Source organism: Herpailurus yagouaroundi, unplaced genomic scaffold (genome assembly GCF_014898765.1).
Source record: "Herpailurus yagouaroundi ecotype Mexico unplaced genomic scaffold, PumYag 67235, whole genome shotgun sequence".
In the NCBI taxonomy this organism is placed as follows: Eukaryota; Metazoa; Chordata; class Mammalia; order Carnivora; family Felidae; genus Herpailurus; species Herpailurus yagouaroundi.
Window position 1 is genome coordinate 718,208 of NW_024420070.1, and position 13,437 is coordinate 731,644.

Sequence of the window (13,437 nt, forward strand, 5' to 3'; positions counted from 1 at the left end):
TTCTAGGTTAAATACAAAACTAGTTAGTATTCTAAGGGCAATACATTGTAACCATTGATGTTATCTCTCCACTGAACGTAAATCATTTCCATATCCGTTAGACAAAATATCTACAAGTTAACATTGGCCTCTCAGGGTTGAAAACTTGCTCAATAGAGAATGAAGCCCAGCACTACTGGAATAATATCCAGCACCCATGTTGTCTTTACTCAAGTTTTGTATAATTTTTCTGACCATGCAACATGTTTTTTCCCCACTTGATTCTGATATGCACGGTTTATGGAAGTAGGACAAAGTGGCAGTTTTGTCTACCTTCACAAACCACAAGTGTTAACAGAAATCATCCTGGTAGTGGACATGGTAATTTGAATGTTTGTTTTACTTATCAATATTTTTTAAGACAGGTTCTCTGTGTGTGTGTGTGTGTGCGCGCGCATGTGTGTGTGTGTTAATATGTCGCCCGAGTATCACACGGATTAATAAAAATCACTTCCTCTTCAAACTCCTTTCTCATCGAGTATTCCTCGCCAGCCCTGTGCTCCTAAAGAGCAAGGCCCAGGCCTAGCGCTAGCGCTGGAAGCTCCGGCTCTAAATCCAGCCTTCCTTAAGCTCTCTATCTTCACCTGGAGCGTCAGATTCTTCTAGCAAGCATCTCAACCTCAGGGGCAGAAGATTCTGCCATCCATGATGCAGGGATGCGGCAGACCGACCGACTACACGGTCACGTGAAGCTAGTGGTGGGTCACGTGACCATGCTCTCTCTTGCGCAAGCACAGAGGTGTGTCGTACTGAAAGCGGACAGGAAGGATATACACCTGACGACTGACAGACGGCCGTGGGAGGAGTGGTAGAATATTGGGCTGAGTGGGTGGGTGTCGCCATGCTGCACTAACCTGAAAACGGATCTCTCAGGCGAGCGCAATTACAGCATTTGTTGGTAGAGGGCACAACCCCTCAGCCTATTGTCAGCGTCTTAGCCGGGGTCAGTCTTTTGCCCAGGAACTCAAGAGGCAGGAAGTCATCCTGCAGGAGGCAAACGTGGAGAGAAGCAGCGGTTGCTGTTGGAGGAGGTGGGTGCGAGGCTGGGAAATGTCATCCATGGGATGTGGTGGCTGAGAATAAGTCCTGGTGCAAGACGTGCCTCGGACCTTACTGGGTCTCTGCTTCTGCCTTCTGAAAACCCCTCCCTCACTCCCAGGCTCCCCGCCCAGCCCAGCTGTGTGTGGCTTTGTTACTGTGTGTCGAGTAAGGGAGGTGGACACAAGGAGGGAGTTGGTTTCAGGGGAGACCAGAGAAAGGAAACGGTGAGGTGACAATTCCTGAACTCCTGAGGCGCTGGATTGTGACAATGGTATTGGGAACTAGGGCAGGCTGCCCCAAAATATGCCATTTTGGCATGCAGATTATTTGGAACTGAAAACAATTGCCCAAAAGGCTCAGGAGGAAACTTTGACCTCCTCCACTAATTGCCTGAGGAAAATTTAGGTTGAGGACCTGCTGCAGGAAGACAACTACTTCCATAGATAACCACAGTATATGAGCTAGGGGTGGTTGACAGGGAGGAATTTAGCAAAGTATCTGTTACAATTCCTTTGTATGTCCTATTGTTTGTGTATGTACTCCCATATTTGGTTACCAAATATTCATTCTTTTTTAATAATTGCTTTCCTTCCCTTTGAAGTCCCAAACCCCTACCTTTCTTAGTTGGGTATGGCAAATTACCTCATTTTACCTGTCTTTGGAATCTCCTGTCTGTGTGACTTCCCTGTATGTATGAATTTAAATCTTATTTCATTTTATTTTTATTTATTTGATCTGTCTCATCAATTTAATTCTTACTCCAGCTAGAAAAATCTTGAAGGTTAGAGGGAAAAAAATTCCTCAACAATGGGAACCATGAGCTGCACTCCTTTCCTCTCACCTAGTTGGCATTCACTCTGTCTGTCTTCCAAATGTTGGGGATGACTGAGACCAGACCAAATTTGGGGGGATGGTGGGGGAAAAGGAGGCAGGGATATATCTGCCTTATATTCCAAGGTTCCAGCTTCCAACAGATGCAAGAGTAGAATAAACCCCAATCTGAGAAGCTCTAAGGAATGGGGAAGGGAACAGACTCAGGAGGAGGGAACCTAGGGGCTTTGTGCCCTTCACATGGGATTTCTCATTAGGAAACCATCAAGTTTCTCCTCTCCCAACAGGATCCTTGGATCTTAGCCCCAGGCAGCAGCTCCTTCCCTCTAGGAACACAAAAGTTTCTTTTTGATCTGAGCCTCCCTCCCACTGTTGTCCTGGGCCTCAGAAGAGGTTCTTTCTGGGAATCACTGACAGAAACTCTTGATCTCACATGATTCCCTCTGTAGACACTTTGCTTTCTTCCTTGCACTGTGTTCTCTGCTCCCTTCTTACGGCTTGTTTCTTTGGTCTCATCCTAGGTACCAGCCCTTGGTAAATACTTAACCTCTTTCTATTTGAATGGGCCCCCCCCCCCACCCATGCCTCCACTGGATAGTTTAGGAAGTGTCACCAGGAAGTAATGAGTTTTCCTAACTAAGCCTTCTCATATCCTTATTTTTGTACTCAGTATAGAGTTGAAATCATGTCATAATAATATTTCAGGCCCACCTTTTTACATTTAAAAGCTAGGATTGAGCAGAAGGCATGTGAGATAAAATTACAGAGATTGAGACCTAGGACTACCTCTTCCTCTCTTACTTCTTGCCTGCTTTGTTATTATCCCCTTCCCTCCACTCTCCAGAATTCTGGTAATACATGTATTGGGTTCAATATTCAGGTTATAGTCTTTCCCCTCAAGCTCTGTTTTCTATTGTCTGTGTGTTTTTAGAATTTGACAAACGAGAATACCTCAAACATAGTGTGGCATAAGAAAGAATATATTTAAACTTTGTTCCTGGTTTCTGGCACAGAGCTTCACAAAACTTAACAAATTTAGTGAGTGACAGGAGTGTCTTTGTTATAATAACAAAGTGACTTTTGGCTTCAGATTGTGGTCTGGTCACCACTAGGACCAACCATGTGACTAGATTTGGAACTTTAGGCCAGCTGGAACTCTCAAAGAGGGGAGGTCTGAATTTTGGGTTCAGTCACATGGCCAGTGATTTAATGGATCATGTCTACATAAGGAAACCCCAATGAAAACTCAGGGATCAGTGGGGCTTCCAGACTGGTAAATGCACTGATATCCAGGGAGGTTGATATGGCCTAAATCCATGGGAAGAGGGCATAGAAGCTGTGTGTCTAAGAACTTTCCACACCTTGTCCTGTGTGTATTCTTTATAATAAAACTATAATCCTAGGTATAGAACTTTTAGTGAGTTCTGTGAGTTGTTCTGCTAAATTATCAAACCTGAGGAGATCATGGGAAATACTGAATTTATAACTGGTCACTCAGAAGTATGAGTGGTTCCCTTGACTCGTAACTGGCATCTGATCTGAAATGGGGCAGTATTGTTGGGGACTGCACCTTTAAACCTGTGGAGTCTGGTGCTAACTCCAGGTAATTGGTGTCGAATAACTGATGTTGGAACAATGATGTTACACATCTCTATTTTTAGCAGCCACCGGTAGATTAATATCTGTCTCTGATCCTATTTATCATATATAAACAAATTAAAAATGAAGAAGGCAGAACCTACCAGTGTATTATGGGTGAAAAAATCAGCATGTGTTTTTGTGGCAAGTGCATGCAATTTAAACTATTTTTAAAGTTCTCTATAATTTCTGTATATTTTTTCTCATTAGAGCTCCCTCAGCCTAGAATTCCTGTTGGGAGTACCACATTTATATTTGGGGAACTTCATACTGTGGCCTCACTGGATACTGCCTAAGTCCCATGTGCAACCTGAAGCAGATACTTACCAGTTAACACCTGTGGATTTTTTCAATCTCAGGAAAGAGGCAGGGTAAGTGTGGTGTGTGTGTGTGTGTGTGTGTCCCTAAGTATAAAGATGATTATCTCTGTTCTGATCACCCCTTGGGTATGACTTGTAGGGGCCAGGATCATCCATTAATTTTTTTACTCACATGGCCCTTTTGTTTATGCTCCTTTTCTGGATAAATATTATGGGCTATCTCAAGTAATGAATATCAGGGCCCATTCAAATATCACTTGACTTAAAATGTTGCTGCCTGAGGATAAAATTAGAGCAGATTTGTCATCAATCCAGTCATGAATGAAAGAAAGGTATCTTCTTATAGTACAGCTGAACTGTTATCACTCACTGACCATCTACTGTGCGCCCAGTTTCAAAAGAGCAACTTTCAATGGGATCTCATCTTTAAAATGTTCCCAGGTTCTCTGGAGAATTTCAAGGCCCTAACTTTCTATCTCTATCTCTCAACACATTCTTACAAGTCAGGGCCAGCACTAGAATGAGATAAGGACACAGTTTTAGGAAGCACTCACTTTCAGGCGCTTCACCCTAGTCCAAGCCCTTCTCCACTTTCCCTGCACTCAGGCCACATTGGTGCCGAGGTCCAGCCCCAGCAGGTCCAGGGGTTCCCAAAGGATGAACAGCATCGACGAAAAAATAAATAAATAAATGGACACAGACAACAGCAGTGTGTTAGACTGGCCACTTTATTGTAACAAGCGTAGCATTATATTTTTTAGCAAATTCCTTGTAGTGTGCATTATCTATGTTTCTGGGCATTACCTAATTCTAAAAATGTTCCTTTGTGTAGTCACCCATTAGGGAACAACATAATTATTTTCTTGTAACATTCCCTCCTGCCCTTTCAAGGTCATCTAGCTGTCAACACCTCAAGTGGAATGTTTTACAAGGACAGGACTTCTTAATTGTTCCTTTTTGCCATTTGCAGTACAAGGGACAAAAGTATTCGCTTTGGTCTGAGGTGCCGGGAGGGAACCAAGAGGGCCCTGAGAACCCAGGGTTAAGGAGACTGTTTCCTGATGGCCTTTTCTTATGAGTGAGGACACTTTGCTCAGAAGTCCTTTTGCAATCTTCTAATGCCTCACTGAGTACCGTTATATCGCCACCCCTTCCTGAACCAGAGAGTACCAAGGGGATGGATTACCCCTGGAGCAAGTTGACTTACCCCTGGAACAGGGATCAGCCTCCCTGTGCTATATGACTACAAGGAGAGGGGGGGACATACATTATGCAAAAATGACATTATTTTTGTAAAGGGCCATGGTAAGCAACACAGTATACAAAGTACTGACGTTACAGAGACAAAGAGCACAGTGGCAATTTCTTATCATTTATGACCACGAAAAGCCACCATGGAGTTCTCATCTACTCTTTTCTACTTTCCCCAGCCCACCTCATAATATGGCTAGATCACAATTTTAAAAGGAACTAGAAAGAGATAACCTACAGGTATTTCAGAATATCAGATACTTCCTAATTTAGTGTGCACAAGAATCCTGTGAAGTAGTTTTAACCAGCCTCTTCTGAGACATGAATTAACACAGATAAAAACATTAAGTACCTTTTCCAAAGTGACACAAATAATTAATAGTAAAAAACTCTCTATTCAAGTTCTGGACTGCCTGGCTCTGAAGTCTGGCCATGTTCCAAAGGAGAGACTCCGTTTTTTAAATTTTTAAAAAATTTTTATTAAAAAATAAAATTATAATTTAATTTACTTTTTGAGAGAGAGTGTGTGTGTAAGCAGGCAAGGGGCAGAGAGAGGGAGACACAGAATCTGAAGCAGGCTTCAGGCTCTGAGCTGTCAGCACCCACCCTGACACAGGACTTGAACTCATGAACTGCGAGATCATAACTTGAGCCGAAGTCAGAACGCTTAACTGACTGAGCCACCCAGGTGCTCCAGTAGAGCCTCCTTTCGGAACCTGCTTCCAGGACTCAGAAACTGGCCATTCTAGTCTAAGCAAGCACCTAGTAGTATAGTAATCTGCTTCTTGGTGGTGATGGTAACAGAGATGACTTTTTTCTCCCAGGGTTGAGTCACAGTTGCTCAGAGCTCACCACCAGGAACTTTGAATCTGGAAGTATGAACTCTAATCTGCACTCCCAAGTTATGAATTTGGGGGCTGAGATGCCAGATTCAGGGAGCCACATAAATATTCTGTACCTGGGAAGGAAAAGAGCCAATATTTATGGAGCAGCTTGGTTTTCAAGGGCAACTTAATTCCCAGATCTAATATATAGCTGAAAGGAAGAGGACAAACACTGTGTTCACTGGTCTTTAGCTACCCTATTAAAATCCATAAGCCATATTTCCAGATTCAGTTAGGACATGTAAAGAGTTTAGAAGTCATTCTTCCTGTATTTCTAAACAGAAAAAAAAAAAAACTGAACAAACTGAGAAGCAATGATTTATCTTAGACCCATCAAAGAACTGAGGTCACAGGGCAAATAATCACCCCAAATTCTGGAGAAAAGACAAATCTGGAGAGTCACAGCCTCTCTCTCTACTTACACAGAGCAGAAACTGCTAGAAACATAAACATAAAAATAGTAATTTTGACAAATTTCTAGGTAATGAGTGTGGAATAGTTTGAGAGTAAGAAACCCCATGGGGACGTGCTGGCTTAGAAATTTAGTGGGCTTTACCTCTAGGAAGTCCAGCAGGTTCTCACAAGTAAACATTTCAGAAAGATCACCACATGGCTCTAGGAGGGGGAAATAGACCCAGAACCTTCTCCAAGATAAAGGTCTACTTTCCAGTGGAAAAGCCTTTCCCTGAACTTTATCCCAGCTGAGGAAAAGGCATTCCACCTATTGAGTCCATTCTAGACTTCCATTCTCACATAAGGAAGACAAAGACACTAAGAAACACTTGTGAAGGTCATAGCTTAGGGACACAGGTCCACAAAACACTGGAATTTAATCATAAGATTATAGAACACTTGCTCTCCTCCACACATTGTCACATTGCTAACAAGCCTCCATTGTCATAACAGTAGAGTATAGTTAAAAGAGCTGCAAGATGTAGACTCTCTGCAAGGAGTAATTAGGGAAGCCCAGAGTTTAGAGGGGAGGTAAAAATAAAGACACTAGACGAATTTGAAGACCATAGCACTGAAAGCTACAGCAAACTACCCACAGCCCAACTGCTAACCAGCTTAACTTCAAAACTTCTCACTAAAGGACTGTTCACTTCAGTTCCTATCACCTAATGCATAATATCCAGCTTTCAACACAAAATTATAAGCCATGCTAAAAGGCAAGAAAAAGCACAGTTTGAGAATACAAAGCAAGCATCAGAACCAGACTCAGATATGATGCAGAATTAGTAAGTATTGGGGAATAAAAATAAGTAAGCTTAATATGTTAACAGCTCTAATGGATAAACTAGGCAAGTGTGTATGGCAAGTGGCTGAGATCCAAGCTGGTTCTAATCCGTGCCACATATCCACATTGCCAAAGATCATGAGAGCTTGGACATGACTACAAGCGAAGACTTGATAGATAGGATAGTGGAAAAGGAGCCAGGACTATCCTGACACCGGACCATGGGGCAACAGACAGGAAAGATCCTATGACCCAGTGCAAGTCCTGACAGGGAAAGGCCCTCCTTCTTGGGCAACTGTGGGGACTGCGAAATGGCAAGGCATATTACCAGTTTGAATGAGGGGTGGGGGTGGGAAGCAGTGTGGCAGAAAGGGTGGGCACAGAGCAGTGGTTGGTTTTCTCAGGTTAGAGGTGCAGGTCTGCCTTCCTTTAGAAAAGGCTCAGTGGTGAGGCCTCCATGAGAGCCCCCTCCCACTTCCTCCTCTCAGGGCTCTGTGAAACAATGAAAGAAGGACTCCAGGAGGGCCAGGTGGTCTGGCCTTAAGTCGCCTCTCCCCTCTCATCCTGCTGTTCTCACAGCCCCTAGCCCATCAGCCTCCAGGAAGGAGGGCGGGCTGGATTGGGTGGGGGGGTGGGAGGCGGGCAGGCTTGGGGGGGGTGGTTGGAGGCGGGCAGACACTGAACAGGCTGGGGATTCTCACAAACCGAAGGACGGTTGATATCCATCCGCTGCTGCCTGCAGCACACTACCACCACCACCACCCTGAACTAGGGATCCTAGCCCCCCACTGCCAGTCGTCCCCAGGTCCCTTTTATTGCGGTGCCAGCAATGAGGGGGTGGTCGCCTCGGAGGTCTGCAGAGGCGGGCTGCTGTGAGCCCGCCCCTTAGGCTGGCGCACCTCCTGGCCCCGCCCCCCGTGGGTCGGAACTAGGGTGGGCCAGGGAGGGGGCGTCTAGCCCATTCGTGCTGTATCCCTCCGCCCCCCTTCCCGACACCCTTGCTGAGAGCCGTTCGTGCCGCATCCTGCGCAGCCCCTGCCCAGTTTGGTGCTGCAGCGCGGGGGGGCGGGACGCCTTTTTGCGATTCTGACAGCACGCTAGGTGGTGGGAGTCCGAGTGAGGAGCTCCGAGAAGAGGGGGAGGACAACGACCTGCACCTTGAGCCTGTGAAGGCAAGTGGGTTGTCGTGGGGAGGGGTGGGGGGACCCCCACTGTCGCCCGGCTTACAGCCTGCCTGGACCCCAGCCTCTGGCAGCCTGGCAAGGGGGAGGCGACCGGGTCGTACCCTGTCCGTGACAGAGGTGCGCAGCGCCGCGGGACCCCTGGTGAGGAGAGGCAGTGACCGGTGCGGGCCGGGCCCAGGGCATGGGGGCTGGCGGGAGAGGCTCCCTCGGATCCTGTGGAGGCGAACTGCGCCAGCCACTCCGCAGCCAGCTTTCCAGGCACCCATGACCCGCCCTCGACGGTGCTGTGCCGGGAGAGAGCTGTGGGGGGAGCCTGCTGCGGAAGAAATGGCGGAGCGGGAGCTGGGGTGGGGGGCACCCGGGGAGGCCGCCGGGGCGAGAGCGGGGATGGGGCTTAGGAGCTCTGTGCTCAATTGGCGGATGTGGTGGGCCGGTGGCGTCTGCTATTCCAGGTCTTGATTCTGTAAAGGAGTCTGTTGGGCCCCTCGCCCTGGGTGCTGTCCCTTCTCATAGGCGCTTGGTTGATGCCAAAATCTTTGCAGGGTAGATCTGGCACATTTAGCAAGAGGACATTTGAGTGGGTAGATTATGAAGACATCAAAATGAAATGTTTACCCATCTCTTAATACAGCAGCTTTATTGCCTTCCATGTTTATATCTTGCAGTCAATTAAATGCAAGGAAATGACAGAGTAAGGAGTAGACCACCTTTAACAGGAAGGGTCCTTCTAAAGAAATAGTGTGGTATAAAAAAATAGTGTGGTATTAATCCACCTTTCTCCTTCAGGATCATTTTTGTCAACATCCCAGCCCACTTAATATGTTGAGGTGTGGGAATGGTGGGTCAGAATAGAGGGGAGTATTTTCTGAAGGGTCATTTTAGAGCCTATGTCATTTATTTACTTGTTTCCTGATTCTTCAAAAGGTAGTGTCAGGACCTGAATTCTGGGTATCTGTCTTATTAACCTGATATTTTCCTACGATTGTCAACATATTCTCTTGGTGTTTTGCTGAATGTTCCTCTTTGTTTTTGCAGGGTGTGACTCTTCTCCAGCTAAAGAACTGTTCTTTGGTGTAAAGGATAGAATTTCCTGAGGACCTCTGCTGTGTGGGCTGGCTGAAATAGGTGGCAGTGAGGTAGGATATATGTTTGCATGGGGAAAGTGGAAGGGTAGGGGCATGCAAAGATGGTATTAAAATAATAGTCCTGTTATCTTCACTGACTGCTTTCAAAATACAGTTGCTCACTATCTACTGTTGCATCTCATATTTTGTTCAGGAAAAGAGGTGTAGTCTCTGCTGGGAAAATAACCAAATTCAAAATTGGAAGGAAGTATAATTAGACAAGTTGCAGGTCTTGGGGGGAATTGATGTGGAATCATTTGGTAGGATCAGACATGTGGGAGACATTTAACATGGCCTTAAATAAACAAAAGTTTGTATTATAATGCTTGTGATGGCTGTTGGGCTAGCTCAATCTCTTCTGGTTTCTCTTATGTCTTTTTATCTATTCTTAAGTTTGTTCCTTTATAGGTTCCTGTAGAAATATGTAGATAGTTGTTCACTTTGAATTAAGAAAAAAAGACGCAAACTATTCATTTGGATTCAAGGTGAGTGTGAGCATGAGCATGTGTAATGATTGGGGATGTAAATAGGCTATTGGCAAGCCTAAAACATATCTTGGAGCCATTGTCTTCCAACTTTACAGATAACCTCTATCCTCACATTTGGGTATAGAAAATGAGGATAAATGAAGCCAGTATTGTGCCTACAGGGTAATTGATAGATACCCAGGAAATGGGGTAGGAAGCCATGAGGAGGACCAAAGAGACCAGAAATGTTATATAACCAAAGTTCTAGATTTGGAAAGACAGACACTTGGTTTACAATCCAGAGTAAATGTCTGTCTACCAAATGCTCAATTCCAACTCTCCTGTATTTTTGTCCAAAAGTCTGCCTGTGAATTGGCTGTAGGGCTTTTGATCCTAGAAGTAAGGAAGGAGGAGGAAATCGCACCAGATCAGTACAGGTTGGTGTGAGACCTACCTGGATAGACCTGTAGCATATAGTATACCAAAGAGCCTGGATGTTTCTTAGCCTCTTTCACTTTCAGCAAACTTTTCCATCATCCCTGCTCCTATGTGTTGTAGAGAAAAGAGTGCGTTAGTGCCTGGGTAGGATATTGTTGGGCATGAGTGTGGGAGTGTGGAAGGGATAAAATGAGGGAATAGAGTTTTCTACTATTCTACCTCACAGTCCATTTCTAGTCTCTCATATCATGTGTGGCTCTCTGCATAGTGAAGCACAGTTGGAAGAGACTTAAAGCTTGTTTTCTTCTTCCACCTCAGGTCCATCTCCAGTGGTGGCTGTAGTGGCCTTGTAGTGGCAGATCATCACCTTCAACAGGTCTGCACTCAGGAACTATCATCTTCGCTCAGACTAAGTGCCTCTGTCTTTTCTCTGTATTGTTGACAGAGGTTCTGTGTTTGGAAAGGGGACTGTGTGACTGCTGAGCTGACGACTGACTATTGCCACAAAGTTTATGTCTTATCCAGTGAAAGAGTGTTAAGACATTGACCTGGGACACATTGAAAACCAAGGCCAAGACTGTATAGAGCTATCTATGTAACTGATATTTAACCATGACTGGGGCTAAGAATGAGACTAGAAACAAAGGCAAAGCTAAAAAAAAGGCTGGTGTGCAAGCTGAAGCAAAGAGGGAGACTACTGGCATAGTCAGACCTGTAGCTAAGACCCAGGACAAAGCAGTAGCCAAGGCAGAATCTCAAGCTGATGCAACAGCAGCGATGAAGGCAAGGTCTAAGAACAGGAGTGTTCCTGAGATAAAGGAAAGAGGCCTGGCATATTTTAGTCCCAAAGCTGAAGATGAGGCCACTAAAGTATCTGGGATTTGTTCTGTGGCTGAGGCTAATGCTGAGTCTGGGTCCACCTGTAAACATAAGGCTGGTATTGATACCTGGTTTTGGAGTGGAGAAGAAGCCAATGTTGGTTCCTGGTTTTGGAGTGGAGAAGAGGCCAATAATCATTCTAATGCTAAGGATGAAGGTAAAGGTGGTATTGATCCTCTGTCCTATGCTGAAAAGTTGGAATCTGTGGCCGGGGCCAGCTGCAAAGCTAGGCCAGGGGCTGAGGAGGAAGAGGAAGAAAATGTTATTGGGAACTGGTTTTGGGATGGAGATGAAACTAGTTATGACCCTAATCCTAGACCTGTGAGCAGGATAGTTAGGCCCCAGCCTGTGGATGAAATTAATGAAAAAAATAGGCCCAAGGACTGGTCTGAGGTAACTATCTGGCCCAAAGCCCCTGCTGTAACTCCAGCAGTGTTAGGATTTAGATCCCAAGTCCCATTTGAGACAAAGCCTCCTTCATATATTGTCCTGGCCTCAGCTGAGGAAAATACCCATTCTTTACCTGTGGCAACAACATGCCCTTCTAGGAGCACTTCTAGGAGCACTACTTCATGCTCACAGCCTGTCCCTGAGTATCCATTCGGTTCTAGCCCTTGCATCCAGACCATAGAGGAGATTAGACGCCAAATCAGGATTAGGGAAGTGAATGGGATTAAGCCATTTGCTTGCCCTTGCAAAATGGAATGCTATATGGATTCTGAGGAATTTGAAAAACTTGTTACCTTACTTAAGTCAACTACTGATCCTCTCATTCATAAAATAGCTCAAATTGCAATGGGGATCATTAAGGTTCATCCCTTTGCCCAAGAGTTTATTAATGAGGTGGGTGTAGTGACGCTTATTGAAAGCTTGCTCAGTTTTCCTTCCTCTGAAATCAGAAAAAAGGCTGTAATTACTCTGAATCCTCCTTCTGGGGATGAGAGACAACGCAAGGTTGAATTACATGTTAAGCATATGTGTAAGGAAACCATGTCTTTTCCCTTGAATTCACCTGGACAGCAATCTGGATTAAAGATACTAGGACAACTGACTACTGATTCTGACCATCACCACATTGTTGCCAATTACTTTTCACAACTTTTCCACTTGCTGTCCCTGGGAAATCGTAAAACCAGAAATCTTGTTTTAAAAGTACTTTTGAATATGTCTGAAAATCCAACTGCAGCCAGAGACATGATCAATACAAAGACATTAGCAGCATTAAAACTCATCTTTAACCAGAAGGAGGCAAAAGCCAATCTCGTTAGTGCTGTGGCCATATTTATTAACATAAAGGAGCATATCAGAAAGGGCTCAATTGTAGTTGTTGATCACATGAATTATAATACACTGATGGCCATTTTCCGTGAGGTTAAAGGAATTATTGAAACAATGTAAAATGAGCCAGAAATAAAAGTGAACACTGAACAATCTTAAGACTCTAAAAGGCTGTCCCAAAAGGCCCTTGCATAATGTTTTGATTATTACAGTGTGTACATTATAAATTACATCTTTAACATGATATTACCTGTGACAGTTTCAAGTTTTGAGCTATACCATTTTTTTTTTCACATTTAACAGGTTTTATTAGCCTAGCATAATACTAATAAAAGCTAAGATACAGCCAAGGGGAAAGAATTACAAACCAATATTTGAGCTATACCATTTTTGAGATACCAAATGAATATTGTATCATATGCTGAAAACATCTGTTGATTTTTGTCTTGTGTAGATGGGGAACTTTTTAACATTTTACTGAAGATAGTGAACCAATTCATCATAAGTATACTAAGTTCTTCATTAGTATTTGTTTAAATATGTTTGTGGCTTCAAATGGCAAAAAAAAAATCATTGAATTTGTAATCTAGTTTGCAAAAATAAGGCATATATACACAAAAAGATAACTAACAGCACTCACATATATCTGTACACATACACATTCATTGCTGAATGTGCACTCAACATGTAAAGAAGGCAGGAGTTGCTATAGGCTGTTTAATGTAAGAGGAGTTACCGTTTTTCCCTTATTCTACCTGCATCAGATAACTTATGGTAGGCATTTAACAACCACTGGTGTAAGCTGAAGAAAATGTCTCAGCATGTG

The 13,437-nt window shown here is 44.2% G+C and overlaps 1 protein-coding gene across 5 annotated transcripts; it reads left to right on the forward strand.

The window, feature by feature from the left end:
- Positions 1-765: 765 nt before the first annotated feature.
- GPRASP3 (G protein-coupled receptor associated sorting protein family member 3) lies at positions 766-12,766 on the forward strand. Of its 5 annotated transcripts, none has more exons than XM_040467157.1 (5): positions 805-1,070; positions 3,760-3,920; positions 9,461-9,561; positions 9,943-10,034; positions 10,773-12,766. In XM_040467157.1, exon 5 carries the CDS (start codon positions 11,067-11,069, stop codon positions 12,729-12,731), a length of 1,665 nt encoding a protein of 554 aa, XP_040323091.1. In that variant the 5' UTR covers positions 805-1,070; positions 3,760-3,920; positions 9,461-9,561; positions 9,943-10,034; positions 10,773-11,066; the 3' UTR covers positions 12,732-12,766. The 5 variants fall into 5 exon arrangements, 4 of the variants coding, with proteins under 4 accessions (XP_040323091.1, XP_040323092.1, XP_040323094.1 ...); XM_040467158.1 differs by having other exon boundaries at positions 9,958-10,034; XR_005787834.1 differs by lacking the exon at positions 10,773-12,766 and having other exon boundaries at positions 766-1,070; positions 9,943-10,766.
- Positions 12,767-13,437: the final 671 nt, after the last annotated feature.